The following is a 14,695-nucleotide window of genomic DNA, read 5'->3' as shown; positions in this document are numbered from 1 at the left end:
CTATATAGCATTGTGTGTACAGCCACTGTGCACCTCGCTCAGCCACGCTATATATAGCATTGTGTTTACTGCCACTCTGTGTACACCGCTCAGCCAGACTATATACCATTGTTTACTGACACTCTGTGTACACCGCTCAGCCAGACTATATACCATTGTTTACTGACACTCTGTGTACACCGCTCAGCCAGACTATATACCATTGTTTACTGACACTCTGTGTACACCGCTCAGCCAGACTATATACCATTGTTTACTGACACTCTGTGTACACCGCTCAGCCAGACTATATACCATTGTTTACTGACACTCTGTGTACACCGCTTAGCCAGACTATATACCATTGTTTACTGACACTCTGTGTACACCGCTCAGCCAGACTATATACCATTGTTTACTGACACTCTGTGTACACCGCTCAGCCAGACTATATACCATTGTTTACTGACACTCTGTGTACACCGCTCAGCCAGACTATATACCATTGTTTACTGACACTCTGTGTACACCGCTCAGCCAGACTATATACCATTGTTTACTGACACTCTGTGTACACCGCTCAGCCAGACTATATACCATTGTTTACTGACACTCTGTGTACACCGCTCAGCCAGACTATATACCATTGTTTACTGACACTCTGTGTACACCGCTCAGCCAGACTATATACCATTGTTTACTGATACTCTGTGTACACCGCTCAGCCAGACTATATACCATTGTTTACTGACACTCTGTGTACACCGCTCAGCCAGACTATATACCATTGTTTACTGACACTCTGTGTACACCGCTCAGCCAGATTATATAGCATTGTTTACTGACACTCTGTGTACACCGCTCAGCCAGACTTTATACCATTGTTTACTGACACTCTGTGTACACTGCTCAGCCAGATTATATAGCATTGTTTACTAACACTCTGTGTACACCGCTCAGCCAGACTATATACCATTGTTTACTGACACTCTGTGTACACTGCTCAGCCAGACTATATACCATTGTTTACTGCCACTCTGATTCTGCTGGGAACAGAAAGTACACCGCTCGCTCAGCCAGACTATATAGCTTTGTGTTTACTGCCACTCTGTGTACACCGCTCAGCCACACTATATAGCATTGCGTACTCTGCCAGTCAGTGTGTATATTGCTGGGATCAGTAATACTCCACTCACCGTCAACCACTATATGAGCTCAACATGAGTTCCCCAGAGACCTCCGCTGTGAGCAGCACTCCCAACAACAGCAACAGCCAACGCCCCACGCAAGCTATAACATCCACCCCAGCAGCCAGTGGTCAGCAGCAGCCCTCCCCGGAGGAGAACGTTGTGTCCATTGGTCCGTCGCCAGAGCGATTAATGAGGGCTGCCATTGAGGAGATGATGGGGCCTGATGTGGAGGAGGAGGTCTGGCTCAGGCCAGCATCCCAAGTTAATGTTGAGGACGATGAGGGGTCTGTGTCTGGGGATGTTGGGGTGGCAGAGGTGGTGGGTGGGTCAGACTCTGGAGAAGAGTTGTATGATGAGGATGATGATCGGGACCATCTGTATGTGCCTCAGAGTCCGACCCCGGAAAACATGTTTTATCGTGTGGTTAGGTACTAAAATCTGCGTTCCCTCCCAGTAGTGTTGGGCGAACAGTGTTTGCCACTGTGATCTGTGAACAGGGTGATCTGTTCGGGGTGACTATATAGCAGACTATATAGCATTGTGTTTAATGCCACTCTGTGTACACGGCTCAGCCACACTATATAGCATTGTGTTTACTTCCACTCTGTGTCTGCTGGGAACAGTAGTACACCGCTCACCCGCCACTGTATAGCATTGTGCTCTGTGTCGCTGCTGACAATAGTAGTACACCGCTCACCCACCACTGTATAGCATTTCTGTACTGCCACTGTACTGCTGCCAGTCAGCGTGTACTTTAACCCTCCTGGCGGTATAAAAAAACACGCCAGGAGGCAGCGCGGCAGTTTTTTTAAAAAAAAATTTTTTTTCTATATCATGTAGCGAGCCCAGGGCTCGCTACATGATAGCCGCTGCTCAGCGGCATCCCCCCGCCCTCTTCGATCGCCTTCGGCGATCTCCGATCAGGAAATCCCGTTCAAAGAACGGGATTTCCTGGAGGGCTTCCCCCGTCGCCATGGCGACGGGCGGGATGACGTCACCGACGTCGGGTCGTCATTGGGAGTCCCGGGCCACCCCTCGGCGCTGCCTGGCACTGATTGGCCAGGCAGCGCACGGGGTCTGGGGGGGGGGCTGCGCGCCGCACCGTATAGCGGCGATCGGGCGCGCGGCGGCGGCGATCGGGGTGCTGGCGCAGCTAGCAAAGTGCTAGCTGCGTCCAGCAAAAAAAAAATTAAACAAATCGGCCCAGCAGGGCCTGAGCGGCACCCTCCGGCGGCTTACCCCGAACTATGTTCGGGGTTACCGCCAAGAAGGTTAAGGATAAGTGAAATGAGGAAGAAATCCGGTGAAAGAGGGAGGGGCAAGGGAAGAGGTGTTTCCCCTGACGGTTCACGTACAGGCCACAGGGGAGCACCCAAGAAAACCCACTCAATACCGCCCATGTTGTCCAGGACAACAACCCTCACAGATCCAAAAGAACAGGACCAGATAATTACTTGGATGACCTCTCAAGCGTCCAGCAGTGGGTTAAGCAGCACCAGCACATCACGCACGAGGTCCGAGTCCTCAGCCAGTTACAAGGAGCCAGTGGGCACAAAGCTGACACAACCGGCAGCGACACCACGCACACAACTGCCAGATAACCAGACGATGTTGGAGTGAGCTGCGCAGAGGTTGTTCTGGGGAGCTCTACTCCACGGCGGCGGCCCCCCACAATGACATATGACGAGTTTGAGGAGATGGAAGAGGAGGGTATGGACAATGTGGACATAGACCCAGATTTTGTTTGTGAACGAGAACATCGCCGTCGTAGCAGCAGCACAGATGAGTCTGTTGAGGAACCCACTGCTGCACGAGTTCGCCTTGTGCCACAAGGTAGGCGGCGCGCAATTTCAGGCACCACAAGCATGGAAGTTCAAGTGAGAGGCAAAAGAGGCGCAAACAGAAATCGCCAGCAAGGCAGGTGCTCCAAAGTCTGGGCTTTCTTTGAAGACTGCACTGAGGATGTTACCATGGCGATTTGCAAGGTGTGCAAGACCCGCCTGAGCAGGGGGAAAAGTATTAACAACCTCTCCACCACCAGCATGAGCCGCCACATTCTATCCAAACATCCCACTCTGTGGGCAAACGCAGCAGAACAGGGTACCACCAGCAACACTGCCTCCCTTGGGTTCACCAGACCCGCCTCAGCAGCAGCAGTAGCCCAGCCATTGCGTGGTTCACAACATTCACAAACATCAGACGATGCTGGCACTGTCACTTTCCGGACTAGTGCTCTTGAGGTCTCCCAGTGTTCATCAAACACAACAACCAACAGCCCTTCGGTGTGCAGCCCTACGGTTGAGTTGTCTGTCTCTGAGATGTTTGAGCGCAAGAGGAAATTGCCAGCAAATGACCCCCGGGCCGTGGCAGTAACAGCCAGCCAGCATAGCCAAGGTTCTGGCCTGCGAAATGCTGCCATATCGAGTGGTGGAGACAAACAGCTTCAAGGGCATGATGTCAGTGGCCATCCCACGTTACGTGGTTCCCAGCCGCTACCACTTTGCGCGCTCTGCAGTGCCTGAGTTGCATGAGCACGTGGTCAGCTAAATAACCCGAAGCTTGAAGAATGCCGTTGCCTGCAAGGTTCACCTCACCACTGACACCTGGACGAGTGCGTTCGGCCAGGGTCGATACATCTCCCTTACCGCGCACTGGGTGAACCTTGTGGAGCCTGGCAGCGATTCCTCACCTGCTACGGCGCGGGTGTTGCCCACGCCGCAAACAGCTGCACCGCCGTCCCTCCCACTGGATAACAACAGCAGCACCTACCTCTCTGACTCCTTCTCCTCCAACGCATCTCAAAGCTGTACCTCATCCGGAAACGCTAACCCAGCACCAGCAGCAGTAGGATCGTGGAAGCAGTGCAGCACAGCTGTTGGCATGCGTCAGCAAGCGTTGCTGAAGCTGATCTGCCTTGGGGATAAGCAGCACACAGGGGAGGAAATTTGGAGGGGAATAAAGGAACAGACGGATTTGTGGCTGGCACTGCTGGACCTGAAACCGGGCATGAAGCTAGACACCTGGCACGAACTGGCAATGTACGCAATAGAGGTGCTGGCTTGCCCGGCAGCCAGCGTTATGTCGGAACGCTGTTTCAGTGCTGCCGGAGGCATCGTCACAGATCGGCGTATCCGCCTCTCCACAGAAAATGCAGACCGTCTGACTCAAATTAAAATGAATCAATCCTGGATTGGAAACGACTACGCAACACTCCAGGACCCCAACCAAGTAACATGACCAATGAACATCTGGGATGGTTTAGCATTTCCGGTCCCTGTTTATTGAACCTCTCATCTGTATTACATTTATGACTGCATGGCGGCAAAAAGCATTGCTGCTATATCCGCACGCTTTTTGTCCTCATGCAAGGCCTGGGTTGTTGTGTTTCAAAAAGCATGGCCTTCTTCTCCTCCTGCGCCTCCTCCTGTTCCATCACGTCTGCTGCTGCTGGGTTAGCGTTGCCGCGTGGTCCCTGTTTATTGAACCACTTATCTTTATAACATTTATGACTGCATGGCGGTACAAAGCATGCTATCCGCACGCTTCTTGTCCTCATGCAAGGCCTGGGTTGTTGTGTCTCACAAAGCGTGGCCTTCTCCTCCTGCGCCTCCTCCTGTTCCATCACGTGTGCTGCTGCTGCTGCTGCTGGGTTAGCGTTGCCGGTCCCTGTTTATGGAACCTCTTATCTTTATTACATTTATGACTGCATGGCGGTACAAAGCATGCTATCCGCACGCTTCTTGTCCTCATGGGTTGTTGTGTCTCACAAAGCGTGGCCTTCTCCTCCTGCGCCTCCTCCTGTTCCATCACGTCTGCTGCTGCTGGGTTAGCGTTGCCGCGTGGTCCCTGTTTATTGAACCACTTATCTTTATTACATTTATGACTGCATGGCGGTACAAAGCATGCTATTCGCACGCTTCTTGTCCTCATGCAAGGCCTGGGTTGTTGTGTCTCACAAAGCGTGGCCTTCTCCTCCTGCGCCACCCTCCTCCTGTTCCATCACATGTGCTGCTGCTGGGTTAGCGTTACCGGTCCCTTTTCCTGGAACCTCTTATATGTATTACATTTATGACTGCATGCCGACAAAAAGCATGTTACCTGTGCAAAGAAAACAGACATTTCCCGCATTTAAAAGACAGTTTTCCCTTTGAAACTTTAAAATCGATTTTCTCAAAAACTATAAGCTCTTTTTGCTAAAAATTTTTTCCTCTTGTACCCACTCCCAAGGTGCACATACCCTGTAAATTTGGGGTATGTAGCATGTAAGGAGGCTTTACAAAGCACAAAAGTTCGGGTCCCCATTGACTTCCATTATGTTCGGGTCGAACACCCGAACATCGCGGCCATGTTCGGCCTGTTCGGCCCGAACCCGAACATCTAGATGTTCGCCCAACACTAGTTCCCATGTCTGTCGACCGGTGACGGCCAAACTGGAAGTGTTCGCCGGCAGGTCCTGGACCATCGGAGTGGAGCTGCGAGGGCACCGATCGGCTGCAGGGGGCTGAGGGAAGCCCAGGTGAGTAAATCTCATTTTTTTCCCTAGACTTTAGGTTCACTTTAATGCATCTACCCGGGCTATTAAAATGTTCCGCTATACGTTGGCGCAAAGGACGTGTGGTGCATCCAACTAGTTACATTATACTGTATAGCCAAACTCTGGCTAGTGTTAGTAGTGCCAGAGATTGGCTACTGTATATCCAAACTCCAGATAGTAGCAGTGACTCAAGGTAGAGGGTAGATAGGGCGAGGTTAGTGTGAGGATAGGATATGATAAGACAATAGTAAAATATTGGTAACATTGCAAATATTCTACCACAGTATGCAATATTCTAGAGGCGTGTTTAGCTATTATGGACAACAAAGGGATGATTTGCATATATTCAGCAGTGATGCATTGTGGGAGACCTCATAAGCTCACTCCAACCTGAATAATCCCAAATACCTTCTGATTTAGTGCCGGTTCACACTGACACCTGGTGGAGTTTACCGCCAAGCACCCGGGACTTGTCAGTTAAACGTTCCCATTGAAGTGAATCGGAGCGTTTAACATTGCACGATTACCGTTGATTCCGCAAACGCGGCGTTCCGATCCCGATTTTCCCCGTCATTTCAGGTGACCCTGGACGCCTCGTGGCTTCTAGGGACGATTCACCGCCATGTCTTCATGTCCCCTTGCGAAGACAAAAACCACTGATTGCTGCAGAAAAGGCCCGAATGAGACAGCCAAGACGAGGAGCCGGAAGCCGCCCGTCTGAACCGGCCCTTAAGAAGAAAAACTTCTGTTTTGCATAACATTTTAGTAAGAGGTCTTTTTGGTCCTTTGTAGCCCCTTACACGCTCCTAGGATTTCTGGTTCACCATGAGCTTGCTGGGTAATTTGTAACTCCATGTCATTTCAGGTATGCTTTAATAAGGTACTAAAAATCCCTGGGGTAGGGTTGGGAGGAGCTTCAGTTTTAGTGGCCCAAGTGCCGGAAACTGTTCCTAACTGAGGAAAAGAGATCCTATCGAAATCCATAAGCCTACTAAAATGTAGTTTTCTTGCCATACCTAACGCTTGGTTATTACTCAGCAACTCACTTTCTTCTGATCAATGCTTGTGTAATATAGCAGGTTTATTTGGTTTTTTGTTTTTTTACCTAAGTTTTATTATTAGCAAAATGTGAAGTATACCTGTAACCATCCCCCAGAAAATCCGTAGATACTCGCCTAAGAAGAGGGAAGGCTCTGGATCCCTCAGAGCCTTCCCAGTCCTCTGTGTCCCCTCGTTCCTTGCTGGGCCGCTGTTGCAGCGGTCTGACTTTAATGTTAAAGTATACCCAAGGTGACATGTGACATGATGAGATAGACATGTATAGGTACAGTGTCTAACACACAAATAACTATGCTGTGTTCCTTTTTTTTCTTTCTCTGCCTGTAAGAGTTAAACATCAGGTATGTAAGTGGCAGTTCCTGTCAGGACTTGGTGAGACTACAGTGTGACCCTAACTGATATGAAATTACGACTATAAAACACTTTCCTAGCAGAAAATGGATTCTGAGAGCAGGAAAGAGATAAAAAGGTTCAATAGTTCATAGATTTTAGCTCTGGCATATTTCAATGAATGTGTCATTGAGCAAAAACAATAAAACAGTAAAAACTTAAAGTAGATTTAAAAATAAAATTGGAATATCTTAAAGTGATTTTTAGGAGGAGGATAGATCCAATTGTTTCATTAATTTTCACCTCGGGGGTCCTTTAAGAAGCCTTGGGGTCTCCTTGGTAAGCTATGAAGTACTCGGGTTTCAGTCTGAGTGGTGTTCCCCAAATCTGTCCTCAAGGCCCACCAACAGTGCAGGTTTTGTGGGAATCCACAGAGGTAATCAGCTCTACTGAGACTCTGATTACCCCACATGTGAATGTGGTTTTCTACAAAACATGTACTGTTGGGAAGCTTTGGTGTAAAAGACAAGCGGCTTGGTACTGCACATGGGCACAGTTATAAGTTAGTACTGCACATGGGCAAGTTAGTACTCTTAACAATTCACAGGGTATTGGCCTCTAAAGGTTCAACATAATAATGAATACTCTTCACAGGTAGCATGTGTGTCCCTGCAATAATGCAGATGGTTTTGCATTTTTCCAGTGGTCTGTGATTGCGTTTTTTGTTTTTCTGCATGTAATTTGTTGTTTTTATTTTTTTCAGCGAAATGCATAGACGATGCAAATGCATGCAATATGTGGGGAAAACGAGGGTGTTTTTTTTCTAACTGCAGAAAAGAAACTAAAAAAAAAACAAACAAACAAAAAATCTAATTTCCAAGCAGGCTATTGATTTTTTTGATTTTTTTTTTTCTTCTTTAACCAAGAAGTTTATGCAGGCTATTGACTTTAATGCTGAGTGCTGCACTGTGTGCTTTCCCATACATGGCAAGATCCACACAATACAAGTGTGGTGCTCCCTGCTTGTAATGGGTAGCCTCCGTGGCGGTCTGCATGCTGACATGGATCATCAGGCATCTAGATACAATGTTGCCCTTTCTGCCAAGTCATAGTGGATAATTTGGGAAATTTGCAGAGTCACTGCAGCATGTGGCAATGTTGTAGCTTTGTTCCAGAATGAACAAGGAACATTACGAAGTCCCAGGGTCACATTTAGTTATGCAACATTGTACACTAAACTCAACATTGTACACTAAACTGTTTTCAATGAACAGCTGTGTTCCTCATTCTGATGTTCTCTGTATCTGTGGCTGTTACTGATGAGCTCCCGTTTTATCATTTCCATGTGGAACTGCTTTTGCAACTGTCACTCCAATTCAAGAGAAATTAATGCAAAATGTAACTGACTTTCTTTCCTTCAGTTCCTCTACAGTAAAACACTGTGGCCCATGTGCGATTGTTATTCTTAAGCTGGCCACTAACTGTCCAATTTCTAGCGAATAATCGTTCGAGCGATCAAATTCTAATCGGATTGGTTGTAAATAATCTCCATTGGTGGACACAATCGATTATGAACGAGTGAAAAAAATGTCGCCCGAATGAATTTTCATCGAACGGAAATGTGGATTTTCTTGGTGGTCGTGATAGATAGGAAGCAATGATTGGTTAGTTGATGGTGTAGTGAACGATTCTTCGTCCGATCAGAATTTCTGATCGCTCGAACGATTTTTCGCTAGAAATTGGACCGTTAGTGGCCAGCTTAAGTTTTCTCCTAGAAGATATTTACAAAACTTGACAGTAAAATGTCTTTTAAACCACCAACAAGCCAGAAAATACTCAAAATAAATGTAACAGTACTTATTCAACTACTTTTGGTTCCATTTTTTCAATTGCAAAATGCTGGAAAGTTATTTTAAACTGAAGAAATATTATCTCCTAGGAGAAAACTTGGAAGAAAAAGTTAATTGCATAAGGGCCTATAGGGCTAGGAACACACATAATCCTGATGCAATCTGTTTTTAAGTAGCGCTGTTCCTTTCCTCGCCATGTACAAGAGTAATGAGATGGTCCTCTGGAGCCTGGGGCAAATGTGTTACCACCATAGGCTATATGGGGAATGCACGCGCCTGTCCATTATTCTTGCAGACTGCAAGTGCGGTCCGCTCACCGCAATGGATCCGTTGCAGACTGACAAGTGTAAATGGCACCTAAATATAAAATAAGAGCTGTTCACGTTCACTTTTACAATGCAGTAAAATGGTCAAACAAAGTCCGTTTTACTCTCAAGTGGGAACACAGCCTGTAGGAACCTGGAAATACAGGCACTGAAATATACAGTAGTTTTTCTTAGGGCCAGGTCACACCAAGAGTGCTTCTGAGCACTTTTTAAAATGCCAGCGCTTGGCCAATGTATTTGAATGGGATTGATCACACCAGAGCCATGTGATTTTTCTTTCACAGCTGAATGTATATCCTTGTCGCGAACTGTCCCTCAGAGGGGCTCACAATCCAATCCCTATCATAGTCTTACGTCAATTGCAGTCTAGGGCCAATTTATGTGGAAGCCAATGACCTTGTCTGTGTATGTTTTTGAAATGTGTGCGGAAACGGGAGTGCCTGTATAAAAACCCATGTAGATGCAGGGAGAACATAAAAACTTTAATATAAATAAATAGCAAAAATACTCTTATGATTAGGCTAACAATGGTCTGAAAGTCTGTTTCGTGTTGGTGATAACTTATATTGCCTATATACTAATGATTTCCCCCCATTCCCTTTAGATTGTAAGCTCGCAAGGGCAGGGCTCTCTCCCCCTTTTGTGTCTTGGAAATCATTATACATTTTATTCATCATGTTACTTTTATCACTGTCATTACCACTTCTGTATTTTGTATTCTGTATGCTGTATCATTTTTGTATTTTGTCACTAATTATGTATCTTGTATATTAGTGTACACCATTGTCTGTATTATGTACCCCATGTCTGTTTCTTACATTGTACAGCGCCACGGAATATGTTGGCGCTTTATAAATCAATAATAATAATAATTAATTGTGAAGCAGAGGGACACCAAGAGCCCCAATAGTGTAATTCGTCTTGGGTCTGAATCGCAGTCCTTGCCTGTGTCTGTTTGGAGGGGGTAAGACCACCGCTGCCTCCTCTTTTTAACCAGTTGGTTTTTTAACTTTGTCTAATTACCTTTTATTCTTTTGGCGCCTCTGTATCTTGTACACTACAATAATTAATTGTGATAACTGATAAACAGGAGTTAGGATATGTGTTTTTTTTTTGGGGGGGGGGGGGGGGGGGGTTCTGTAACAAACCCCTTAGTTCTCCCTTAGTTCTCCTTTAAGCCTGGATCAACTGTATTGGGTGGGTGTGTGGACTAAGCACAGAGAAGCACAGAATGATGTGGGTCCAACTAGTTAGAGAAAATGCTGAGGTGCTTTTGCTAGCTCACTGCTACAGCTGCAGCAGAGGGTAACACGTGGCATCACAGTCCTGTCAGCAATTAACAGAGCGAAACTCTACTCAGCACCTTTCACATATACTGTAGATAGCTGAGTCATGTACAGTTATAAGGTTTTACATCACAAAAAGAATATTGATAGAGATGGGAACATTTCACTGTTCCTCTTTTTTGTTTTTTGGAACAACTATTTCTTAATTTCTTCAGTTTCTTTCGAGTTTACCATGTCGGAATTGTGTTTAATTTTTGTTTTTGTTTTTTTACTTTATGTGAGGCATCAAATTAGTACCCAGTGTTTTTTTAAATCGTGCTTTTATTGTCAAATTGTTTGTCCTAAGAAAATTACCATTATTTTCATACTTATTGAGAAGTAGTTTTTATTTCATTACTTAGAGGCAACTTCGTTTTGTTAATGTTTTATAGTTACCTGGGGCTTCTCCAGCTCCCTGTAGTTGAGCTGTTTGATCAGCGCCCTCCCAGGCTGCTCCGTTCTCCTGCAGTGTGTCCCGGTACCTTCCTTGACTGGCCCAGTCTTGCTCTACTGTGCATGATGTGTGGTTCTGGCCGAGTGCACTCCCATGGTCAGGAGCATTCTGCACATGCACAGTTTGCTACGACTGTAACTGCTTGCACAGTGTACACCCGGCTACGGTTGCGTGATTGGGGGAGCGCGTAGCTGGAACCGCACATGCTCAGTGGACTGGGTTGGATCGCAGACTCCACTGCAAGAGAAAAGAATAGGAATGCCCAGAAATACCACGATCGAACAGATGGAATACAGGGGGCTTGAGGTAGCCTCAGGTAAGTATAAATCCTATGTTTTGTTTTTTTCACCCTCACTGCCTGCAGTAAAAAAACCTCCTTATTATGGTGGCCATACATGGTACAATTTTTCATCCAACCTTACCAATTCTATGTAATATAAGGGAACTGCCTAAATTATCCTTTCATTACATTCACTTAATTTACCCTTATACTACATAGAAATGGTAAGATTGGATGAAAAAGTTGTACCATGTATGGCCACCATTAGAGCCAGTGCACACCAAAAACCGCTAGCGTATCTGAAACACAAGCGGTTTTTCAGAGAGATTCTATGCATGTTTGGAGCAATTTTCTAAACATGCCTAGCGGTTTTTGGAGCGTTTTTGTGTAGCATTGTTTTCTATTTTGTTACAGTACAACGGAACTACTACTGTAACAAAAACGCTTGGAAAACCTAGCGTTTTTCAGAGCGGGTTTCCACTTTCCTATACTTAACATTAAGGCAGAATCGGCTTAGAAATCAGCAAAAAGGCTGCAAGACCCGAGTTTGCTTTTGGGGGGAAAAAAGGAATCTCTCTGGTGTGCACCATCGCATTGAAATACATTAGCCAAGCATCCGCAAACATTTTTAAAAACGCTCATAACCGCTCTTGGTGCGCACCAGCCCTCAGTGTGCTTCTACTTAACTCTTTTTTTTTACACTGAGGAGGGAGTGGGTCCTCTTGCATGCTGGTGGGAATACAGAGGACACAGGGTTTCATACAACTCCTGAGATGATGGATGCAAATTATGTTTTATTCCATTTGATATGCATGACTAACTGTAACTTCAAACTGGGGTTGTAATGTGAGAAAAGTGCCAGGATGTATGAAATAATGTGGTTTTATTTCTCAGGTGTGCTGGCGCTCTGGGCCCTCATCACACACATCATGTACGTACAGGACTTTTGGAGAACATGGTTGAAGGGACTCCGCTTCTTCCTCTGCATTGGGATTCTCTTCTTTTTCTTGGGCTTGGTAGCATTCATCACATTCCTTATTTTAGCCATAACTAATCATCAGTGTAAGTATCCAAACATGATGGTGTGAAATTGTACTAGATGGGTCTGACCGTCTCTTGCAGAGAATACCTCTTTTTCAAGTCCTGCTCCATAGAGCCAAATTAATCCATGCCATGCACTGATGAGGATCAACCAATCCGAAACAGTCTGTATGCATGTTGGATTATTATGGCTTTGTATTAATTACAAGCTGACACATCATTGCATTCCAGCGGATCTGGAGGTGTGTTTAGCTTCTAAGGACGACAATGTTAATTTGCATATATTCAGCAGTGATGCACTGGGAGACATCTCAAGCTCACTCCAACATGAATTATCACAAATACTTTGTTTTAAGGGGGCAAACTCTTGTTTTCCATGAATTAAGGGGGCAAACTCTTGTTTTCCATGAATTTTTTTAGTAAGGGGGCTTTTTGAGCCATTGTAGCCCCTTACACACTCCTAGGAGTTCTGGTTCACCATGAGCTCTTTGGTTAGTCTGTAGCAGAGAATAGTAACCAGTAATAAAAGTTCAGGATGTGTGAAAAAGTCAGCCAGCAAGTCTGTTATTTTCAAGTCTGTCAGAACACAGGTAGTCATTCAATAAACTTCTTCGTACATCCCAATCTTTTATTACAAGTTTCTGGTATCTGCTTAAGAACCATAATATGAAATTTTGGTATGCTGTAGATTGCTTACTTTCACATGTTTAAAAGTTGGACTGTAGTGGTGGTCACTGAAATGCTAACAATTCTAAGATAATTATGCAAATGTATGCAGCTGAGAATGGGCCAATCGAATTCTGCCCAGGTGTAATGTAGTTGATCCATTTTTAACCACTTCAGCCTAACTGGATGAAAATTTTCGTCCAGGTAGGCTGCGCGCACTCCCGCGGGCCCCCTTGTGCGCGCTCCCGCGGGCCCCCGCTGCTGGCCGTTAGCTCAGCGATCAATGAAAGGGATTATAAATCCCTTTCACTGGTCGGACCCCCCCCCCCCCCCCCCCCCCCGGAGAAAAGCCGACAGCGTCTCTTCAGATGCTGCGGCTTTTCTGAGCTCTGGTCTTCTTTCTTCTTCCTGGGAGCGAGATCGATCGCTCCCAGGACTTTTTGACTGTAGCCATCTTGTGGCCAAATAGCAAACTACACCAAAAACACACTTTGTATTAAATACATTACATGAAAAATCCCCCGTTTACCTCCCACACCAAAAAATACCGACATACAAGTTTTATAAAAAAAATTACAATAATAAAAAAAAAAACCATAAATAGTTACCTAAGGGTCTGAACTTTTTAAATATTCATGTCAAAGGAGTATATCAATATGATTTATTAAATTATGGGCTTCTAAATAGTGATGGACACAAATTGAAAAAAATGCACCTTTATTTCCAAATTGAATATCGGCGCCATACATTGTGATAGGGACATAATTTAAATGGTGTAATAAGCGGGACAAATTGGTAAATAAAGTACATAGGTTTTAATTATGGTAGCATGTATTAATTTCAAACTATAATGGCCAAAAGCTGAGGAATAATGATTTTTTTCCATTTCTTTCTTAATATTCCTGTTAAAATGGATTTACAATAAATTAATTCTCAGCAAAATGTATCACCCACAGAAAGCCTAATTGGTGGCGGAAAAAACAAGATATAGATCCATTAATTGTGCCGAGTAGTGATAAAGTTATTAGCAAATGAATGGCAGGTGAAAGTTGCTCAGATGCAAAAAAAATTTCAACCCTGTAGGCTGAAGTGGTTAAGTTACATATATTTGTACACAGAACTTGCATAATTCAGCATCAACTCATGACCGTCCCTATTGGAGTGGACCCATTTCTTGCACTTCCTAGTATGGCAAAGTACTGATGGGGTTAAGCTATGTTTTATCTGCCTAAAGTGTGTAATCTGTTGCAGCAGTTGAGCGGAGTTAAAGCGCATAAAGTGAACCTGTGTTTATGGAGTGGGTCTAAAGATGCCCATTAACTGTACAATTTTTCACTAAAAGTGATCTTTCGATGCGATTTGAATGATCGTAAGTAATCTAAAGGCAATTATCGAATGTTCACATTTACTGAATGATTCTTTCTTCAAATTTGATCATATTTTCCAACTTTCGGATCGATTTTATCCTATAAAGCAATCGACCAAAGAATCATTCACTATCGATTGCCTTCATAAATGGCGAATTTTTTCGACAGTTCGAGCATTTGGTGAAAAAATTGTACCATTAATGGGCACCTTTAGACCTTAATTTTCAATTGTGCCTGCCTTTTTCTCCCTCACAAAGCTGCTTCCATTGACCAACTGTCATTAGACCAATGTCC

At 45.0% G+C, this 14,695-nt stretch overlaps 1 protein-coding gene across 1 annotated transcript in view; it reads left to right on the top strand.

The window, feature by feature from the left end:
- SLC48A1 (solute carrier family 48 member 1) overlaps positions 1-14,695 on the top strand; it is a 46,377-nt gene that overhangs the window by 27,060 nt on the left and 4,622 nt on the right. The window contains exon 2 of the mRNA XM_068267309.1: positions 12,222-12,389. Within this exon, the coding sequence (XP_068123410.1) occupies positions 12,222-12,389 (168 nt within the window). The remainder of the gene's footprint in view (positions 1-12,221; positions 12,390-14,695) is intronic.

The sequence above is a fragment of the Hyperolius riggenbachi genome, chromosome 2 (genome assembly GCF_040937935.1).
Source record: "Hyperolius riggenbachi isolate aHypRig1 chromosome 2, aHypRig1.pri, whole genome shotgun sequence".
Lineage (NCBI taxonomy): Eukaryota > Metazoa > Chordata > Amphibia > Anura > Hyperoliidae > Hyperolius > Hyperolius riggenbachi.
Note: the sequence above shows the minus strand (reverse complement) of the source record. Positions and strands in the feature narration are given on the sequence as shown.